The sequence below is a fragment of the Balaenoptera musculus genome, chromosome 20, assembly GCF_009873245.2.
Source record: "Balaenoptera musculus isolate JJ_BM4_2016_0621 chromosome 20, mBalMus1.pri.v3, whole genome shotgun sequence".
NCBI classification, from domain to species: Eukaryota; Metazoa; Chordata; class Mammalia; order Artiodactyla; family Balaenopteridae; genus Balaenoptera; species Balaenoptera musculus.
Window position 1 is genome coordinate 25,818,332 of NC_045804.1, and position 20,882 is coordinate 25,839,213.

General features: G+C 55.6%; 3 protein-coding genes across 4 annotated transcripts; all 3 read left to right on the forward strand.

The window, feature by feature from the left end:
* Positions 1-215: 215 nt before the first annotated feature.
* On the forward strand, positions 216-4,189 carry HOXB9 (homeobox B9). The gene is made up of 2 exons (XM_036837204.1): positions 216-793; positions 3,443-4,189. Exons 1-2 carry the CDS (start codon positions 277-279, stop codon positions 3,676-3,678), a joined length of 753 nt encoding a protein of 250 aa, XP_036693099.1. The 5' UTR covers positions 216-276; the 3' UTR covers positions 3,679-4,189.
* Positions 4,190-11,966: 7,777 nt separating this feature from the next.
* HOXB8 (homeobox B8) lies at positions 11,967-13,719 on the forward strand. 2 transcript variants are annotated; one of them, XM_036837173.1, is made up of 2 exons: positions 11,967-12,390; positions 13,193-13,719. In XM_036837173.1, exons 1-2 carry the CDS (start codon positions 11,967-11,969, stop codon positions 13,498-13,500), a joined length of 732 nt encoding a protein of 243 aa, XP_036693068.1. In that variant the 3' UTR covers positions 13,501-13,719. The 2 variants fall into 2 exon arrangements, with proteins under 2 accessions (XP_036693068.1, XP_036693069.1); XM_036837174.1 differs by having other exon boundaries at positions 13,196-13,719.
* Positions 13,720-15,695: 1,976 nt separating this feature from the next.
* HOXB7 (homeobox B7) lies at positions 15,696-19,166 on the forward strand. Its single transcript, XM_036835333.1, has 2 exons — positions 15,696-16,194; positions 18,321-19,166. Exons 1-2 carry the CDS (start codon positions 15,795-15,797, stop codon positions 18,572-18,574), a joined length of 654 nt encoding a protein of 217 aa, XP_036691228.1. The 5' UTR covers positions 15,696-15,794; the 3' UTR covers positions 18,575-19,166.
* Positions 19,167-20,882: the final 1,716 nt, after the last annotated feature.

The following is a 20,882-nucleotide window of genomic DNA, read 5'->3' on the forward strand; positions in this document are numbered from 1 at the left end:
CGCAGCCCCCTCGCCCGATTGATTTATGTCGGAGCTGACGCTTTATCAGGCAGTCGGAAAAACTTTGACCAATCATTTTGCAAGGAGCGCTGAGCCAGGCTGCTCCACTGTACTTTGTTGGCTGAGAAGTTGAGCAGGGGTGGGGGTGGGAGGGTGGGGGGCTGGGGGGGTCGCGTCCGAAAGCCCTCACACCGGTCCGGGTGCCACCTCTCCCTGCTTGGGCGCCGCGCGCGAGCGCTTCCCTTCCCCCTGCGAGCGCCCGGATAATGTCTGAGAATGTCCATTTCTGGGACGCTTAGCAGCTATTATGTCGACTCGATCATAAGTCACGAGAGTGAGGACGCGCCTCCAGCCAAGTTTCCTTCCGGCCAGTACGCGAGCCCCCGGCAGCCGGGCCACGCGGAGCACCTGGAGTTCCCCTCGTGCAGCTTCCAGCCCAAAGCGCCGGTGTTCGGCGCCTCCTGGGCGCCGCTGAGCCCGCACGCGTCCGGAAGCCTGCCGTCCGTCTACCACCCCTACATCCAGCCCCAGGGCGTCCCGCCGGCCGAGAGCAGGTACCTCCGCACCTGGCTGGAGCCGGCGCCGCGCGGCGAAGCTGCTCCTGCGCAGGGCCAGGCGGCGGTGAAGGCGGAGCCGCTGCTGGGCGCGCCTGGGGAGCTGCTCAAGCAGGGCACGCCCGAGTACAGTTTGGAAACTTCGGCGGGCAGGGAGGCCGTCCTGTCTAATCAAAGACCCGGCTACGGGGACAATAAAATTTGCGAAGGAAGCGAGGACAAAGAGAGGCCGGATCAAAGTAAGTTATAAAAAGTGAGGAAATACCCAGGCCGAAGGCCAGGCGAGGGGGAGGGGAGGGGAGGGGAGAGGCAATAAACTGCGGACAATGTGAAGGGAAACCGCGGCGACGGCCGGAGAGCGAGCGGGGGCGGAGGGAAGATGGAGGGAGGCAGCTGAGTGCCCCAGAAAGGGAGACTGAGGCCGCTGGAGGAGCGCCGCCCCCACTCCTCCAAGTCCACGGGGGACCCGGGGCGCAAGGACCAGCTCGCCGCTCTCTCGGCCTCCCTTCCCCCACGCCCCCGAGGCCCGGGCTGAAAGCCCGGGAAGAAGCCGACCACCGCCGGCTGGGAGAGGAGCTGGCGGGGCCGGGGAGGCAGCCAGCGAGGCCGAGAGCCCGCGCGGGCCAGGGCGGGAGCGCACCGGGCTGCCGGGCACCGCACGGCTGGCAGAGCTCCCCGCGCCACGCGCACACCGTAAAAGCCGGCCAAGGGGTAGAGGGAGGGGGCTCATTAGGATTTTATTTGCGATGCAACAGCTTGACGGAGGATTGTTTTTAGCAGATCTCGCTCAGTAGCCGCTCAGGGTCCGCAGCCGGCGCCGGGAGGGGTGCGGGAAGCCCAGGACCCGGAGACTGAGCCCCCTCCCCGGATGCGCCGGCCCCTCCCCGGGAGCCTTCCCTCCGGTCGCCCCCTCCCCTCCGTGGCATCCTCGCCTGGTTTGCAGCTTCCTTTTCTGCGCCTCCCGCTGCTCTCCGCGGGGCTCCCTAGCCCCAGCCAGAGCTGTCCGCTTCGCAGGGAGTTGGGGAATCGCTTCCGAACTTCGCGGCCGACCGGCTGCGTGAAGGAGGGATCCCGAAAGGACCCTGGGGAGTAGAAGGGTGGGGGGAAGAGAGGCTTGCCGGAGAGGCTAACTTTATCCTCGGAACGTAGTTTCTCACCATCTCCCACCCCTCCAAACGCACCCGCGCCAGGAACCGAAGTCTGGCTAATTTTCAGGATGTGCTGCTCGCTAAGGGCGGCAGGAGGGGAGTCGCGGATTTTTCGTTTTTTAAGGTTGAGAAGGGCAAATTGGTCGGGGCTCTTAGCCCCCAAACAATAACCTTCAGGATGGTGGGCACAAGTCCTCACCCCTTACTCTCTTTGGAGAGTGAGGGTCAGATCTTTTAGTCTCTGCTTGCCCTGCCGGATTTCCCATCAGCAGAGTGGCCCACAGGCCCTTTGGGGGTGCCCTTGCCTGCTGGAGGGTAGAGAACTGCCCAACTGCCCTGAGGTCTCTGTGAGGTCCCACCACCTCCAACCTGCCAGGTTGAATCACAGGAGTTGGCATTTGGGTAACACACGGCTCTTCCCAAACCCTCCCTGCTCACACCCAAACAGACCCCACCCCCACCCCAAGCCCACAAACTCTACCTGGAAAGTCCATTAGTGCAAGGCAGCAGTTTGGCTAGGATCAATTATTAACAGTTTTTTTCCTCTTTCATATTTAATGCGGCTGTGGGTGCCATCCCAGGCAATCACATTAAGGAAATAGCGCTGCAAATTGGTAAGACATGGTACTTAGCGCAGGATGAACCAGATTTTTTTTTTTTTAATATTCAGTGCTTTTCATTTGGGATGAAGGAATCTAGTAGAGGGTGGCTGTTATTTTTAATTGGCTCTGCTTTATTTGGCAACTTTTCTGAGTTCAGGGGTAAGGAGAAGAGAAGCCTGTATATATGTTTGTTTCCTCTTTTTTCCCCTCTTCTGCTCAGTCACCCCTTCCCTTTCTCTTTTCCCTCTCACCACATGGAGCCAGTTGGAGTTAGCTATGCTCTGAAGGACTTCTGTTACCCCCACATGATCCATGGCTCCCCCTCTTAGGACTGGACCAATCTTGCATCCCAATTTCCCTGAACTTACTTTAACCAAACTGCGAGCTGAGCAGGAGTGGAAAAGGAGACTATTGCAACCATAAGTTATCTGTGAGCCTCCAGCACTCCCTTGTCCACAGGCTGGAGTTGATAAATGGTTGCAATTGGGTTGCATGTGAATTGGAGTGTGCTGGATGTTTGCGTCTCTAAATGTGAATCCCTATTTGTGGTGTGGGGGGGGGCAGTGAGATATCTGCACAGACACACATGGCTGCTGCCATGTGGCCAAGAGATGCAAGCTTGTGATCAAGGCAGGAGGGTGCACTCAAACTGGACTGGAGGGCCAGGAGGTCTCTTGGCTGTGGCTGAGCAGAAGCCACTCTCCTCTCCCCCAGCCCAGTCCTTCTCTCACCTCTCAGACCTAGAGCCAGGACCCTTCAGTCAGCCACCACTACTTAGTCTGGTAGAGCTGGTGGGGGAGAGGGCTTTAGCCAGGCTGGGCTCTGACCTAAGTCCTAACCAGTTCCGACCCAAGTGGAGAAAGAGACTGAGTGAGGACCTGGGGCAAGCAAAGCTTTGGAAGTGGTGAGAAGCCTGGCACACGTTTGGCTCCATCCTGTCCAAATAATGCACCTGGAGGTACCTATAGCAACTCTTGGCCCATCTCTGGAAGCCCTTCCGGGAACCTGAAGGCCCAGGTGCCCCTTTCTCCAATGTAAGATGGGGAGTGGAGACCAGGGGTGCACCCTCTTGGAAGGAGAACACAGGGGCCCTTCACCCCCTTTCCTTTCTTTGATTCTATTGCTGCTTCTCTTTCAGCCAACCTCTCCGCCAACTGGCTGCACGCTCGCTCTTCCCGGAAAAAGCGCTGTCCCTACACCAAATACCAGACGCTGGAGCTAGAGAAGGAGTTTCTGTTCAATATGTACCTCACCAGGGACCGTAGGCACGAAGTGGCCAGACTCCTCAATCTGAGTGAGAGACAAGTCAAAATCTGGTTTCAGAACCGGCGGATGAAAATGAAGAAAATGAATAAGGAACAGGGCAAAGAGTAAAGATTCCCCCCAGCCCTCCCCACCCCTTCCCCATCTCATGCTTATTTATAAGGGATGGCTGTGGAGCCTGTGCTGTCTGGGATGTGTTCAAGTGAATGGGGAAGGGGGTCTTTTTCTTCAAAGTCCTTTTCTGCATCTAGAGCCTCTCTCCTTTCCTTTGCCCTCACCTGTCCTTCTCTTCTCCCTGGGCCTCAGGAGGGAGTTTTATTGATTTAGAAGGTAGATATAGTTGGTTCCTAAGAAGGTGATGGGCCCCAAGGAAAGAGTGCCCCTAGTAGAGCCCCTAGCAACCCTCTTAATTTTCCTGGGAAACCCCAGCCCCTCACTTCCAGCCTGCTTGTTTCCCCCCTGCACCTATCCCAAAGTCACCCAGGGACACTCCAACTGCACACAGCCCAACAGACGTCCACCTGCAAAAAGCCTGGAGCCCACAGTAACAATGGGAAGCACTCACAGTCAACACTCAAATGAAGTGGCACCCTAAATGCAGACCATCACACCCCAAATCTGGTGGAATAGCCCACAGACCATCAGGCAAGTCCAGGGTCTGCCCCTGATGCAATACACACCAAGAAGAAGTCTATTGACACACTCCTGAATGAGGCGCTGCAGCTCAAAAGGCCCAGCATCACAACACCATCCCCACGGAATCCTTAACTATACCCGGGCATGGACTCAAGGGCGAGTGGGGTAAATTCAGCTCCCAAGCTGGTGGGTTAGAAAGGGCAAGGAAAGACAGCGGTGGTCTTATGAGAGTCTCTTAGGTTTTATGAAGGTAGTCCACATACACACATTTTGCTGCAGGAAATGTTTAATTCTGCATGTTGTTTTCCTCTCCTTCCAACAAAAGGAGGTCAGATCGTGGGTCGTAAGCCTTGACAATGTCGTCCTCATGTTCATCTGTGCCCCGCTTGACAGAGACTGTAGCTTCTCTTGCTCAACACCAGCCCTGCATTCTTCCGCATCCTCCCCAGCTCTGAAATCAACTCTATTCGGCCACTCCACCTTGCACCAGCGAGTCAAGTCGCCCCTGTAGAAATCCCCCTCCACCCTCCATCTTCTGCTAGCTCTACCCCTCCACAGGCGGAAAAGCCAAGTCAGGAGAACCCGATGGAGAATTTATTGTGAATCGATTCCCGGGCTCCTCTCCAGAGCAAGTTGTGGAGGATAGGGAGGAGCAAAGTCTCCCCAGGCGCACGGAGCTTGACTTCTTCCTCCCGTCCTGCCCAGCCTGACCCCTACGGAGGAGCCCCGGGCTTGTCAGCTGCCGCCCCAGCGCAGAAGCGCAGAGACCAGCCCCAGTGCCTGGCTTTGCCTCCCGAGACTCGTGCCTGGATGGCGATCTGCGCGCGCATGCTTCTGGGGAGCAGTCCCGCTTGCTAAGGAAAGAGGCGAAATCGCACCTAAGCATTAGGCCGGAGCTTACTCTCAGCTTTCTTTCCTCCCCCTGCTACCCCACCTCTCCAATCCCCTTCAATTCATGGACTCTCGCTCCTGCTTCTCCCAACCCTGCAAGGGGACATTCCAGTAGAACTTATTTTGCTTTGTCGGTGGCAGTGAAATTGTGCTGTGTTTTGTGATTTCTTTGGGGGTGATTGTCTCGCCTGTTTTCAGTTGTTGCTTATATGGGAGGGTTGTGGGTGGGAGTGGGGAGGGCGAGGGGCTTAGAGCTGATTGTTCGTTTTGGAAGGAAAAAAACAAAGAAAAAGAACAAAAAATATATATCACTCTAGAAAATAAATCTCTCCTGTGTGTCATTCTGTGTTGGCTCGCCTCACCTGACCAGAGGTAGAGATGCTAGCTCCAAGAGGGTGGCTTGGAATAAAGAGAGAGTCCTGTGCCCAAGAGGTTGCAGGGTGGGCTTCCTAGTGGAGCTGAGAGCTGGTCCAGACCAAGGTTCCCAAGACCACTGCTTAAACTGAGCAAGAGCCTTCCAACAGGAGAGCTGGGAGACTGGAGGGGGAGAAAAGGAAAGATTAGTGGTTTGGAGAGGGGTCTGGGTCTGCAGGGGGCAATGAGAATCGTCCTCTTAAGTTGCACTAGAGACTTCCCCACCACCTCCAGAGCCAGAGGAAGGCAAGACCTGCCCTGCCATCCCTGGAAGCAGGTCCTCTCTCAGCTGGCTGAGAAATCCACCTTGCTTTGGCTACTTTAAAATATCATGCAAGTGAAGAAGGCAGTAACTTCGTTCTGCTATTCCCTGCAGCAGAGGGATGGGATGCAGATAGAGGCCTCCGGAAGGCCAGGCTGTCCTTTTTTCCACTCAGAAAGAGTGAGCGCCTTAGGGTTTTCAATCCCCACCTGGAGTATGAGGCTCCAATTTGAGCCACAGGGTAGCAGCCTCGGTGTAAGGCGGGTGGAGTTTGGTAGGGGTGGAGGCAGCTCTGACAGGCTGGGAGAGATGGTTGAGTGTGAAACAGAAATGGTTCAGGAGAAAAACAAACAAACAAAACCCTTCCCAGTCGGACCCCAGAATTAAATTCGGTTTCAAGGCACCTTTCTGTCCCCCTCAGACTGTGGCGTCCCACCAAAGCCTCAAATGGGGAGCGCTGTTCTCGGCAGCCCGGCCGTTCTCATCCAGCCGCTGGGATTCTGCTTCTGCCGTGCTGGCGCTTGGGAGCCGGCCTCCTGCCAGAGCCTCCCACCGGGCCCACCCAGCAGCGCTGCAGTCCGCGGAGAACCTGAGGTTGGGGTAGAGCTGGGGACAAAGCCTGACCCTCGAGAAAGCAGCCTGGAAGCGAAAAGGCCCTGCCTACCCCTCTCCGGCGAACGGAAGGATGAGCTAATCGGAGAGACAGCAGGAGGCAGGAGAACGCGAAGCTCCTGATACTGCTGGGCCCCAACCCGCCTCCTCCTCCGAGGGTTCCAGTCGATATATAAAGTGAATCTGCCTTTAAAGCTTGTGTAGAATGGGCTCCCTCCCCATCCTGGGCTCCCAGGAGCCAGCCCGTGCTGAGAGTGAGCCGAAAAGGCCGGATTCCGCCCAGAGGAAACGCAAGAAAGTGAGGCAGGAACTGAACGGAGTGCTGCGGGGTAGGGGGCGAGGGCGCCCCGGGAAGCCTCCGGCGGCGTCTGGGTCCCCAGCCCGGGGTGGCTTCTTTAAAAACAAACAAAGGCGAAGATGCGGAGGCTCGGAAGCCGGAGATGGGGAAATCTGCTGTCATAAAAGAGAGATTCAGAGAGGGGGACCGGGAGAGTGCGAGACAGAGGGAAGCCGGGAGAGGAATTCAATGCCGTGTGCGCAGCAATAAAAGAATATGACCGCTATAAAAGTTTATAGCGTATAAATTTCTGAAGGTTAAGAAACTAAACAGCAGCAAAGCAAACAGTGAGGGGAAACTTTCCGGAGCTGAGAGAGCCACAGCTGGGCCTGGGCTCCGGGCCTGGCGGGCGAATGGGTGGGCCTGACTGGGCCGCCCCCATCCTCACCCTCCCGAAGTGCGGGGCGCGGGGTTTCCGGGGGCCCCAGGGGGCAAAGAGGGGCGAGGAGGGAGAGGGGAGGGAAGAACACTTTTGTTGTCACAAATGCTTCACGGAATGCAACTGGGACTCGTCTTTGTTCTTCGAAACCGCACCCCCTTCCAGAATCGGGCGTCATAAAGAGAAGCCCCCTGCACGCGCGCGCGCGCGCGCACACACACACACACACACACACACGCACGCAGGTCCGGCGGGGCCAGACGTCTGGGCCCTGGCAGCCTCTTGATCCTTTTACAGTCTCGTCCCACCCTCTCAGGCCTCCTCTTCCCCCACAAAAAGCCCAATTGTTTCCCCTCAGAATTTGAAACAATCGTGTTGGGTTTGAAATGTGCTCGGCTCCCCCTTTTACGGGCCATAAACGGCGCACTGCTCGGCGGTATCTGCCCGAAATTAGGGGCTTGAGGTGGGGGGTGGGGACGAGAGAGAAAAGCCTCTGGTTTCTTTTTCGCTCCTTATCCCCTCTCCTTGTTTGTTTGTTTTTGTTTGTTTTGTTTTGTTTTTAAAAAAATTTTTTTAGCTTATCTGCACAATTTTATGAACCACTACCTGATTTCCGACGCCTTTTCTCTCGCCCGCTCTCGTTTCCCTCGTCCTTTTCTGCAAATACTGAAAGTTTCTCCGCATTGTCGCCGCACTGGCTGGCTCGCTGAGAAGCTGGAGGAGCCGGTGGCGGCGGCGCCTTTTCTCAGCATGGCCGCTAGATGGCACCCTTGCTCCACGTGAAAATCCCCCCGTGCTGCGGCTGCCGGCGCCCGCGGCTGCACCTCGCACTTCGGTCGGCCCTGAATCTACGAATTGAGCGCTACCAAAAGTCATGAATAATTTGCCCAGAATAAAAATACAGGGTTCATTGTGGCCATTTCCCCCATTTTGTAGATTTCAGATATAGTGGTGTTGACCCCCTCTCCTCAAATGGTCAATTTTCTGAATTTCCCCCAGGAGCAGGGCTCAGGGCTTCTCACCCAGTTTCTACGTTCGGTGGGACAACAAATGCAAGAAAACGGGGAATAATAGTAATAATAGGATTAGTGGATCCAAATAAAAGAGGAGGATTGGTTCGGAAAAATGAGATTATCAGGGGAGGGGGGCGAGAGGAATGTCTGCGGATACGGGTGAGCAGGTCAGGTGAGAGGGGCGAGCCAGCAGAAGGTCGGATACAGAGGAAGCCGCCCCAACCTGCTGCGGGATCGGCGGGAGAGGGAACCGGGTGAGCCAGTCCGGGGTAGGGGTGGGAGCACTTTGGGGGAAACGGATCCGTGGCTTTGGCGGGGATTCGGAGGTGCCCAGAGCCGGCGGGGCGGCTCCGCACGGACCGAGGCTCTAGAGCCTTTGTATGTGGCCGGGGCTGGGCGGGGCGGCGCCGGGCGACCCGGGCTCAGGGCAGGGGCTCCCAGAACGGCGAGGTGCGAAAGGCTTGGATATTTCCTCGGTTGATCTGGGCGCTCCAATTTGGGCCGCCAAAAAAGAGTGCGTTTTCCGGATGGATGTGGGAACAGGCGCAGTGCAGGAAGTAGGGGATTGGTTCTCCCCGCGTCCCGTGGCTTCCAGGTGAGAGCTCGGGCTCCGTGCCCCGAGGCCCCGGCCCCAGACAGACCTGGGGAACACCGGTCCCTTCGCATCTTAGCAGCTGGAGGCCTGGACTTCAGGCATTTCTCGCTCTGAGACCTGAGCGCTATCAGCCTGCCCATAGCCCCTTAGATTCCACATCTCCCATTTCGACCCGGCCCGGCCGATCCTTGCCCTCCATCCGGACAAACGCGTGCGAGAAATAGATGCCCCCCCCCTTAAGATTAGCCCCGCTGCAGCCTCGCCTCTCCTCCCCCAGGACCGGGTGCGAAGAGGCTAGCGGAGTTTCTCAACTTGAGTTTCTCTAATAAATCTGCGCTCCGTTGGGTGTTTATAAATTATCTCCTCGCTCTTTCTTGTTTTTTCTTATAATAGAAACATTTTCCTTCCATCAGGAATTTCTGGCACGGTGTAGGGATGATTTAGAACAAGCCATTGAATTTCTACCTCACCGGTGAGTCCTCAAATCATGACCATAAAATCCCCGGCACTTGATTAAAATGTTCGCTTTGGCAACAACTTAACTTTGCCTTCCGCTGCCTCACCGCCCCCTCAGCCTGGCGCTGAAAATTCAAGACCCTGGTCCTCTCCCCTCCTTTTCTCCTTTCTCTCTCTCCCTTTCAGCCCCTCTCCCATTCTCCAGATTCACTTTTGAAGGACCAAGTGGCCCCACCGGTACCTTCCCTTTGGAAAAGGTGATAATTTCCTTTTTACAAAGGTTGGGGTGAGTGGGATCCCCAAAAAGCACCCCTCCAAAAGGAAGCCACTCTCTCGTGAATAAACAGTGAATCAGCTGTGGATCCAATGTATTTGTAAAGGCTCCACCTTTGTTGCTAGAAGATTTCTTTATCTCTCTCTCCCTTCCTTCCTTCTTTCCTTTCTTTTCCTTTCCTTTCCTCTCCTTTCTTTGCCTTTCCTTTCCTTGCTCAGTGAGCCACTTCAGGAAGCCATTGGTTTGGACCCTCAGATTGGGGCCTTCTAAAGCCTGGCCACCATTGTCACTAGGCCCAGTAGGCCGGGAAAGGCAACTGGCAAGAGAGTGTGGCATCCAGTCAGCTGGGTCCTGCAGTCTGTTTCAGGACCTAGGTCCTCAGGTCTGGAGGGAGAGCAGGGTTTAACTAGAGGCTCCCAAGGGGAGAGGAGAGAAAATGGGGGACTCAGTGACCTTGCTGCATCCAAATCCCTTCTACCCCAAAGTCAGTTAGGTAGTGACAGTGGCTCAAAGGACGGTGAAGGCTAAATGGTGCCCCTCCCATTCATACACTCTGCAGTCAGTGTCCAGGGCAGAGGAGGGCACAAGACAGTGGGCACCAAGGCCAGGCACCAGGGCAGCAGCCTCCACTGCTCTTCCCTCCCTCTGATGTGCTGATGAGCCTGGAACTGCCCTCTCAACCGAGGGTGATGCGGAAGGTGTGGAGGACTGGCCTGGGAAGGTTGGGAGCCAGTTGGGCTTGGTTACTGGGTCCCGAGGCCTGGGTGCAGGACTGGGGCGGCCCAACCGAATGTTATCCTGCTGGTGGCATCAGGCCCCTCTCCCATCACACAGAGTTGGTCTACCAAAGGCTTGCTGACTGGGCTCCAGTACCTTCTAGAGACTCCCTCCCCATTCCAGCAACCCCCTCTCAGGCCACCCCAGGTTGTGTAAAACTGCAGAATCGCAGTTGCAGGGTGAGCTTTGGTCAGGACTTCACCACTGCCCATTAACCAGAAAGTTTCAGCTCTTCCTCCTGGTGCCTCCTCAAGCTCTCCTGGATCCCTTCTCCAAAGAAAAGCCTTGTTTGTTTGTTGGAAAGTTGGTGAGTGGCCTGGGTGGGGCAGAGAGTGTGGTTGGGGGCTCCGGAGAGGGAGTGGGGGCAGGTGCTTCAACAGCTGAAGGAGGCGCAAAATCTCTGAAAAGTCACAGTTTGCGCCGAAAAAACTCATAATCATTCTCATTTCGGCTTTGTCACCCCCACCATGCTGCAGTCCGGCAGCGGGGGCGATCGAAGCTGCAGTTTTATAGCTGTAGAGGAAAGAACTCGTAAAATGCTAACAGCTTTTATGCGCTGCGGCATAAACAACAACAGACTCGGCTTTATTGCGTTTTATAGTTTGTTAAAGAGTTTACAGCCGTTTTTGGGGGCCAGTTACCGAGCCAATTCCCTCCACACGATAGTTAAACCTTTATCAATAATAAGGAAATTGATCATTAAAGCTTTAAATATGACTACCTCGTTTGTTTGAAAATATGTTTAGGAGAGGAAGCTGTATGATTTGATAACTTGTATTAAAATACCAATTACATTTATAGGACCTTTTAAAACTCGGTGCAATTAAACCGTGTTCTTTTACATTTTTCCGAAGCGACCCTGACATTTAAAAAGACTCAAACTGCCTCGTTAAAATCGCGAAATTAACAGCGTGCCTACGCCTGGCTCGTTGTGTATGTGTGTGCGTGGGTTTTTCCGTGCGCCCCACATCAGTCTTTGGGGGTGGTCTGCGAAGGTATTTGATTTGTTGTGAGGCGAGAGATATCTCATTAATGTAGGTAGTTAAACAGATTTAATCCGTATTCATTCTCTCTCCCCCCTCTCCTCCCCGCTCTCTCCCCCTCTCTCCCTCTCTCTCCCTGGGTGTTTTTTTTTTTTTCCTTCCCCTTCTTTTTTTTTTTTTTTCCCTCTCTCCTCACTCCCTGGCGCTCTCTCGCTCTAGCTCTCTCTCTTGCTCGCTCTCTCTCGCTCTCACCCTAGCTCTGCGTTCTGTCCGGGAGGAGTACGGAGAAGCCAATAGGATGCGGGGTCTCTAATGGATGCAAATGATCATGAAAAGACAGTGCAAAATATGAAACAACTCATTTGCAGGGAAGTAAATCACCGAAAACTGTTTATGAACTGGCATCCCTTCTTCGAAATGTAAAGCGAGGACCTCTTTAAGTGGCGGTATATTTTTTTGGGGGGGTGGGGGGTGGGGGAGGGCGAGCGAGCCGCGGCTGCCATGCAAGCTTAGACTTTTGGAGGCTTCGCTGTCCTTTTCTATTCCTGGAAATCACAAAAAGTGTGGTGGCTTCGAGATCTTCTTCTCCTTTTCCTTCTTTTCTTTTTCCCCCCTCCTCCTTTTCCTCTCCTTTCCTGGCGAGGGTGACCAGGAGCCGGCGAATCCGCGTTTTTTTCTCTCTCTCTCCCTCCCTTTCCCCCTCCCCACCCCCTCCCCAACAGCCCCCAACTACAGCCGCCGCCGCCGCCGCCGCCTCAAAATTCAATAAAATGAGCTCTTATTTCGTCAACTCACTGTTCTCCAAATACAAAACCGGGGAGTCCCTGCGCCCCAATTATTATGACTGCGGCTTCGCCCAGGACCTGGGCGGCCGACCCACCGTGGTGTACGGTCCCAGCAGCGGCGGCAGCTTCCAGCACCCGTCGCAAATCCAGGAGTTCTACCACGGGCCGTCGTCGCTGTCCACGGCTCCCTATCAGCAGAACCCGTGCGCCGTGGCGTGCCACGGGGACCCGGGCAACTTCTACGGCTACGACCCGCTGCAGCGGCAGAGCCTGTTCGGTGCGCAGGATCCAGACCTGGTGCAGTACGCAGACTGCAAGCTCGCCGCCGCCAGCGGCCTGGGGGAGGAGGCCGAGGGGTCCGAGCAGAGCCCGTCGCCCACACAGCTCTTCCCCTGGATGCGCCCGCAAGGTGAGCTCGCGTCGGGGCCGGCGGGGGGAAGGGAGACCCGGGGCCCAGGCCGGCACGGGGGGCCGGGCAGGCCAGGCGCGGTTCCGCCAGCCCCTGGAAGACTTGCTTGCTCCGTTCAGATAGGCTCCCCCTTCTTTCCTTCCTTGCTTCCTCTCTCCCTCCCTCCCTTCCTTCCTTCCCTTTCCTTCTTTCTTTTTTTGTTTCCCTTGAAGGAGGTCGCTAAGCGACATTTCCTGAATCCATAAACCCCTCACCCTGCCTGACTTTTTTTCTTCTTCCCCTTCTTTTTTCCCCTTTTACTGTTTTATGGGGGGTAGTGGAGAAAGGGTGGTGGGAATGGGGCGCTCAACTTTTGCACTTCTCAATTGCTTTATAGTTTAATTACCCTGAAGAAACTTTTCTTCTGGGGCAGAGGCTCTGGGGGCTTTTCAAGGTGGGTCCATTCGTCCCCATCCCGGCTTTTTTATTCTTACGTTTCCCCCTCCTTCACATCCTTCCTTCTAAAGTTTATGGCACTTTTAATAGATTCAACCACCCCCGCCCAACTCTCTGGTGCTGGTTACCAGGGGAGGGGGCTCCCCTTTCTGGCTCCCTTAGATTCAGTGGTGTCTGATCCCCCTCACCCGCCCCCCCTCGGCTGACCGCGGCCTCCCAGCGCTCCCGCCCCTGCACGGGGTAGAAGGTCCCCTGCCCTTATTATACTGGTCTCCTAGGCTGGTTCACGAATCTTCCAACCTTCTCTGTCTCTGCCCCCTCCCCCACCCTCCCCTCCCCTCTGTCTCGCCCTTTCCCCCATTCCCAGCAGCCGCCGGACGCAGGCGAGGCCGACAGACCTACAGCCGCTACCAGACCCTGGAGCTGGAGAAGGAGTTCCTATTTAATCCCTATCTGACTCGCAAGCGGCGGATCGAGGTATCGCATGCGCTGGGACTGACAGAGAGACAGGTCAAAATCTGGTTCCAGAACCGAAGGATGAAGTGGAAAAAAGAGAACAACAAAGACAAGTTCCCTAGCAGCAAATGCGAACAGGAGGAGCTGGAGAAACAGAAGCTGGAGCGGGCCCCGGAGGCGGCGGACGAGGGCGACGCGCAGAAGGGCGACAAGAAGTAGGCTCCAGCTGGGACTGACAGGGCCGCGGCCGCCCTGCCTCCGCGGGTCACCCGACCGCGCTGCCGTCGCCCGCCCCCGCCCGAGAGAGCTCTGGCCCCGTGAGCGGGGCCCGGAGCCTGGCCTCCCACCGCAGCGTCCCCGCCGCGCCAGTCCCCGCTAGTGGTAGTTTCTCGTAATAGCTTCTGTGTGTGAGCTACCGTGGATCTCCTTCCCATCTCTTGGGGGCCGGGGGGGAAAGAAAAGGATTTTAAGCAAGGACTTCCTCTCCCTGCTAGGGTGAGCGGCTGCGGCCTGGCTGAGCCCCACCCCCACGCCCCTGCCCCGTGTAAAAAGCCTCCTTGTGCAATGGTCTTTTTTCCTTTGAACGTGCTTCTTTGTAATGACCGAGGTACCGATTTCTGCTAAGTTCTCCCAACAACATGAAACTGCCTATTCACGCCGTAATTCTTTCTGTCTCCCTCCCTCTCTCTCTCTCTCCCTCTCTCTCTCTCTCTCTCTCTCTCTCTCTCTCTCTCTCGCCTCGTCCTCATTTCCCCTCCCACCCGCCTCCCCGCTGCCCTCCCTAGCTCGCTGGCTTTTTCTCTGGCTTCTCTCTTTTCCTCCCCCCCCCCTCCACCGCTTTGGTTTGACAATTTTGTCTTAAGTGTTTCTCAAAAGAGGTTACTTTAGTTAGCATGCGCGCTGTGGGCAATTGTTTAAAGTGTTCTTAGGTTTACTGTGAAGAGAATGTATCCTGTATCCGTGAATTGCTTTATTGGGGGGCGGGAGGGCTAATTATATATTTTGTTGTTCCTCTATACTTTGTTCTGTTGTCTGCGCCTGAAAAGGGCGGAAGAGTTACAATAAAGTTTACAAGCGAGAACCCGAGACTTGCCCGGCCCGCACTCCTCATTTGCTCCCGGCGCCTTGCAGAGCTGCGGAGGGGGGGAGCCGGTCACCGGGCTCCTGCGTCCGCCTGGCCGCGCAGCGGAGGGGCGGGGGCTGGAGGCAGGTGGTGCGAGTCCCTTGGCCCAGGGGCGCAGGGGGTGAGGGAGGCGGCTGCGCGTGATTGGAGGAGAGACGAACGAGGGAGGGGAGCCGAGAGAAACCCGCTCCCCTTCCCTTCGCGTTCCGAGGCTGCCGGCCCCGGAGACCCCCGCGCCCAGGCCATGCGGGAGAGATGCGCCTGGGCTGGTGGCTTTATCTCCCCAACCTCCCCCTTTGTTTTTGTGTGCCCTCTCCTGTGTGTGTGTGTGCGGGGGTAGAGGTGGAGTGCGGAGCTGCTGAACAAGCTGAAAAATAAAAAAAATTTTTTTAATTTTTTTCGTACTCTCGTTGGGGGGGGGGGAGCAGGAGGAGAATGGAGATGCTCTTCCCTGCCTCTCCCTTTCTGGGACTTGGCCACCTTCGCCCAGCTCCGAGGTGATGGCTCGCCGCCTTCCTTCCTTCGTTCCCTCTGCTTCTCCAGCAGCCACGCTCGACTGAGGCATCCGCCTCCGGGAACCAGGAGAGCAGCATACCGGGCCACCCTCCTCCCTTCCTTTCTCTTCCCACCCACTCCACCCCCTTCCTTTTTTAATTTTAAAACCTTTTTTTTAATTTTTTATTTTTTAGCCACCAGAAACCGCAGCATCCAACGCCCATGGGCTGGATTCCGCGCCTCTGGGAGCACCCAGGAAACCTCACTCCATCCCTGCCCGTCTGGGGCAGAGAGAGAGCGAGCGAGCCTTGAGGCCAGGCTCACCTCGCTCCTCACCTCGGGAGAAACGGACCAATTCCGGACCAAGTTCCCCCAAAGGCCCAGCCAGGCTGAAGCGGTCCGGATTAATAAAGACCTGGCCTGCCCCCACCCACCCACTCACCCGGTTGTATGCAATCCCTGCGTTTGTTTCTGGCTGGGTAACGGGCTGGGGAGGAGGGGGTGACAACAAGGATCGCTCTCGGAGGTTATTTATTTTCCGTTCCACTCAATCCCTTCTTCCCCAAATCTCGCCTGCAAGCTGCCTCCAGCCCACGGGGGTCGACAGCGGCCCTTGAGCCCCCAGCCCCAATCCACAGGGCCTGGTTTTCTCATTCATTATTGATCATATTTTATAAATCCAACGCCACACAATTTTTTTCCACATTACCGGGAGCCGTGGGGAGGCTGCCCGGCTATTGGCAGAGGGGACGTCACGTGGGCGGGGTCACGTGGTCCAGAGAGGAAAAAGGGGGTCCTTTTTGGTGTAAATCTGGACTCTAATTCTGTAATATATCAAGGAATCTCGTAAAACCGACACTAAAACGTCCCTGCCTACAAATCATCCGGCCAAATTATGAGTTCATTGTATTATGCGAATGCTTTATTTTCTAAATATCCAGCCGCAAGTTCGGTTTTCGCTACCGGAGCCTTCCCCGAACAAACTTCTTGTGCGTTTGCTTCTAACCCCCAGCGCCCGGGCTATGGAGCGGGTTCGGGCGCTTCCTTCGCCGCCTCGATGCAGGGCTTGTACCCCGGCGGGGGGGGCATGGCGGGCCAGAGTGCAGCCGGCGTCTACGCGGCCGGCTACGGGCTCGAGCCGAGTTCCTTCAACATGCACTGCGCACCCTTTGAGCAGAACCTCTCCAGGGTGTGTCCCGGCGACTCTGCCAAGGCGGCGGGCGCCAAGGAGCAGAGGGACTCGGACTTGGCGGCCGAGAGTAACTTCCGGATCTACCCTTGGATGCGAAGCTCAGGTAACGCAGCGCACCGAGCAGTCCCGAGCGGTCCCGAGCCGCAGTGGCCCGGGCACATTCCCCGGAAGGCGCCCCCTTCCCGGCCAAGTGCCCCTCTCCGTGTCCAGAGTGCTCTTGGTAGGAGGTCGGCCCTGGGGACGCGGCCCCCCACCCCGAGCCGCGATCCGGCGCGCCGCCCCCATTCCCGTTTTTGCTTGGTGCTCTCAGGCTCGCTCTGCTTCCCTAGCGGATCCCTCTCCGCCGACGCCGCGGCGCTCTGAGCCCCCAGCCCACCCGCCCCCCCCCCACCCTTCCTCCCGTCCTTTTAGCTTTAAATATTTATCAGCCGCGCCGGCACGGGCTGGAGAGGAGGCCGTTTGTCTTGCGGAGGAAGGCTGGGGTTTTCAGAGAATGGCCATTAGGGTCTCCCCCCCCCCCTCCCTTCTCCCTTCCCCAGCCGGGAATCTCAGCTCTGGGTGTGTCCCCCAGCCCCAGCTTGGATAAGGTCTAGGGGAGGGGGCTGCAGCGCTGAGCAGTTCTCCCCTTCCCCTTTCTTCCCAGCCAACCCCGCTCCCCCATTATTCCCTTCTGGACAATTAGGGGTGGGCTCTAGAGGCCTGGTGGGAGGAGGGGGTGTGAGAGGTGATGAGGATTCAGCCAGGGACACAGAGCCAGAGAGGCAGGTGGAGAGAGGGGGGCTGAGGCCAAGAGAGAGCAGGCTCCTGACCTCCAGTAAACTTGGGAAGAGGGAGGCAGGCGAACTAGAGAAAGGAGCAGAGGCCTCAGGGGAGTACAGCTGGCTTCCTCAGGTGCCCTTCCTAGCTCCCCTGGAGAACTGGCCAACTAGTTTGCAAGTGTCGTTCCAGAAGGGTGGATGTCCTCTTGGGGGAGACACTAGGACTCCAAGGAGCCAAATCAAGAGTTAGAGAGTGCAGGCCACCGAGGAAGCTGCTGCAGGAACCCCAAGAGACCAGAGGCTCCGTGGGGTCTCCTGACAAGCCTGTCCCAGACATCCTTCATAATGTTGTCCTGGACTCAGAGGCCAATCTCAAGGTCCAGAAGACCCAAGACTTGTGGTCAGACGCTCCCAATCCAGCCAGGGTTGAGGGCCAGGAGGAGCCCAGCTCTTACACTTTCAGTATTAGTGGTCACGGTCCCCATTACCTGCTTCATAATTCAACTGTCTTTCCAGCTGATTTATTAAAGCCCCAATTTTTCTGCTCATAAACATTTCAGCTTGGCTTTTATCTGACTTGAAATTAGGGCCCCTAGCCCCTCCTCCCACTGTCTCCTTCCTAGGAAGGCTGGCACCAGCACCTCCCCCAAGCCTCCTCAGGGTTTGGGGCCTAACCTGGGAAGCTCTTCCCTGCCCTTCAGCCCCCACCAGCCAGATACTGAATGTTCTACCCCAACCCAGGCTGCTGTCTCTCTTCTCCCTCTGTGCCTTCCTGGAGGCCCAAAGATTGCTTTGGAGGGCTGGGTTGTCTGGACAGGTGGGCAGGCAGGACAGCCTGGCCCTGTCTGAACCTCAGCCACTCACTGGAAAATAGTCATCAGAAGGCAGCTGCTCTCCAACTGACTCCACGCTCCAAGGAAATCTGCAAATTCTCACCTCCTCCTCATTCCACAACAGGCTGGGGGAGGGGGGAGACTGGACCTATGAGGCTGTTTGTCTCCTTTTCTTTTTGGGAAAAGCCTTCAGGCCAGGCCTAGAGTCCCACTCCAGGGTCACTTGCATGGTTTCTGTTGTCCTGTACCCCCAAAGACCATCAGAGTCAGCATGCAAAAGGGGAGACTTGGGGTTCCTGGTCCCGGAGGATTAACTGCCTTTCATCCCACATACACCCCTTTAGGCACAGGGCCTTCAAGAGCCAGCAGGTTAGACCTTGTGTTCAGAAGCCCTAGGCTAGAAGACTTCCTGGGTGGAAGATGGGAGTGTTTGCCTTGGGAGGTCTGTAGAAAGGTCTGCACGTTGAGGAAAGATGGCAGGCATAGGCTGGGGTATGGATAGTGACAATTTTATGTAATGGGAAATAGGCTCTTCCAACCACCGATGCCAAACCGCATACAGGGTCCAAGAGGGAGGTGAGCACTCTCATGGCTCGTTCCTCACTCACTGATTTTTCTCCTGCAAATAACCTGCGCAGGGACCGACCGAAAGCGAGGTCGCCAGACCTATACCCGCTATCAGACCCTGGAGCTGGAGAAGGAGTTTCACTACAATCGCTACCTGACGCGGCGGCGGCGCATCGAGATCGCGCACGCGCTCTGCCTCACCGAAAGACAGATCAAGATCTGGTTCCAGAACCGCCGCATGAAGTGGAAAAAAGAGAACAAGACAGCAGGCCCCGGGGCCACCAGGCAGGACAAGGCCGAGGCGGAGGAGGACGAGGAAGAGTGAGGGACAGAGGAAGGGCAGAGGAAGAGAGACGACGAAAAAGGGAAAGAGAGAGAAACCCAGCTCTGGGAACTGAACCAGGAAACTCAAGTCAAATAGGGAGGGAAAAAAAACCTATTTAAATGGAAAGCAGTTAATTTTTTTTAAGGAGAGAAGGTGAAATTTTGGTTTCTTAACACTGAAAAAAAAAATACTACCTATAGGAAAGTCCATCAGGTTTGTTTTGTACAGTATGGGAAGGACATCATCTACCTGTTCTGTAGCTTTCTGGAATTTGCCTCCCCTTTTCTATGTCGCTAATTGTTAAGGTCTTTGGTAAAATCTTGCTGTTTTGTAAGCCCCATCTTTGATGCTGTCTGTGTGGTCTGTGGGTCTGGAATAACATGTGTGGTTCCCCAGCTTCCTGAGCAACACCCCCTTCCCAGTAGCGGCGCTGAAGTGGCCTTAGGGAGCCCCAAGGACCCACCAACTAGCTCAAGTGTCCCCTGTGTGCACCTGGCCTGCCCGCTGCTCCTTGCTCCCACCAGCCCCTGTGATCCTCTTTGCATTCTATGTGTATCTGAAGGATGAAGAAATAAAAGCAATTAAAAATAAACAGATCCCCTATTTTCTGTGTCTCCCTAAGGCTGGGAGGGGTGAGGGATAGTCATGCATCCCAGCGCTCCTTTGCTCCAACTTCTGCTGCTGGCCCATTTCTTTCTGTGCTGGGGCTTGCTCTTTTTTCTTGTGCCCCTTGCTCTGGGGGCTGCCAACTAGTGAACCTCGGATACCACACACACACATTCCCTTTACATTTTTTTACACATATTGACACACAGATGCACCCAACCACACCTATTTACAGGCTGACACTGCACATAAATAAATATATACATTGTCACACACAGTCACAAACACGCATATTCTTATGTTCACAAATAAACATACAGGCATTCACACATCCCCAACCCTGCCCAGGACACATAGTATTCACATTCACTCACACAAGTAACCCCACATTCATACTCACAGACATTTATACATACCAGGGTACACTCACACATTGGCTCATAAAACACACAGATTCACATTTGCCCCCAAGTAACCACGTCCTTGAGTCCACATGCCCAGTCGCACACATTCACAAAACAAAACAAAAAACAAACCCCCCACAGTTCCACAAACTCTTTCTCATTCAGGCCTTCACACCAGGCTCTGGCTCGGCACGGCCGCCGAGGCACAAATATAGAGCTGAAATCTTAAGTGCTAGGCCTCAAGCGAAGAAGGAGCGGAAGGAAAAGGAAGGTGACCACCCAAATCCACTCCCCCTTCTCGCGCCGACGGGCGGGCGGCATTGGGCAGAGGCCAGGCCGGCGAGCAAAACCTCCCGGCCGCCCAATCAGGCCTCCAACGTCAAGATGCTCCTGGCTTTCCGCTCGGTCGGCAAACATTTTCCGCAAGAGCTATTCGGTTATTTTATTGCAATTTATTTTACTTTCATTTATTTTAATTTATCTCATTCTAAATTGACCCAGCGACCCAAGTAAAACTTGAAATTGGGGGAAGAAAATGAGCGCCGATAGCGAGAAGCTGAGCGGTGCGAACTACCCGGCTGCTGTGGCCGCATCCCTGCTGCTCTGAGCCCGGCCGCCCGCCTTCCGCGGGCTGCCTCTGAGCCTTTCTGCCTGCTGTCCGCGCTGCCGGCAACCTGGAATCTTCTCCGGAGTACAGAGAAAGAGAAAAAAGAAAAACATTTGTGTGGGGGGGAGGTTATTTCCTTTCCTGCATTTGGGCGCTGGTAGCTCAATTCAAAATTCGGGCATATTTCAGGGGACCTGGGAAACCTGGGGTGAATCTGGGTTGTTGTTTGTCTCCAAAACACCCCCTTGATTGAGGGATAAATACCCAGAGGACGGTGCCTACGTAGCTAGACCTGCGGAGTTGATTTTTAGTATCTATTCGATTATAAACCCTGGATTATTTAAATTTAAAGATCGGGCGTTGGAACAGAGAAGGGGAAGAGGGTTGGAAGGAAGCGTGTTTTAGGAGAATCTGTTTAATCTGAATTTGTAAGTAAAAGGCTCCTAAACCTTCAGTTCCCTCATTAATGACCGCAACCCCCCCCCCCCCGCCCCGCAGAGAACAGGGAATTGTCCCTGGGAACCTGGGCGTGTGGACATGTGGGTGGGAGAGTCAAGGGTCCGGCTTTACCCTCCTCCAATTTCTGGGGTGCAGAGGCAAGCATCCAGTGGCTAGAGTGTCTGCCTTGGCCCCCATTAGCCTCTTTGGGGCAAAAAGTAGGCCCTAGGAGATCTAGGGCCCCACACCGGCA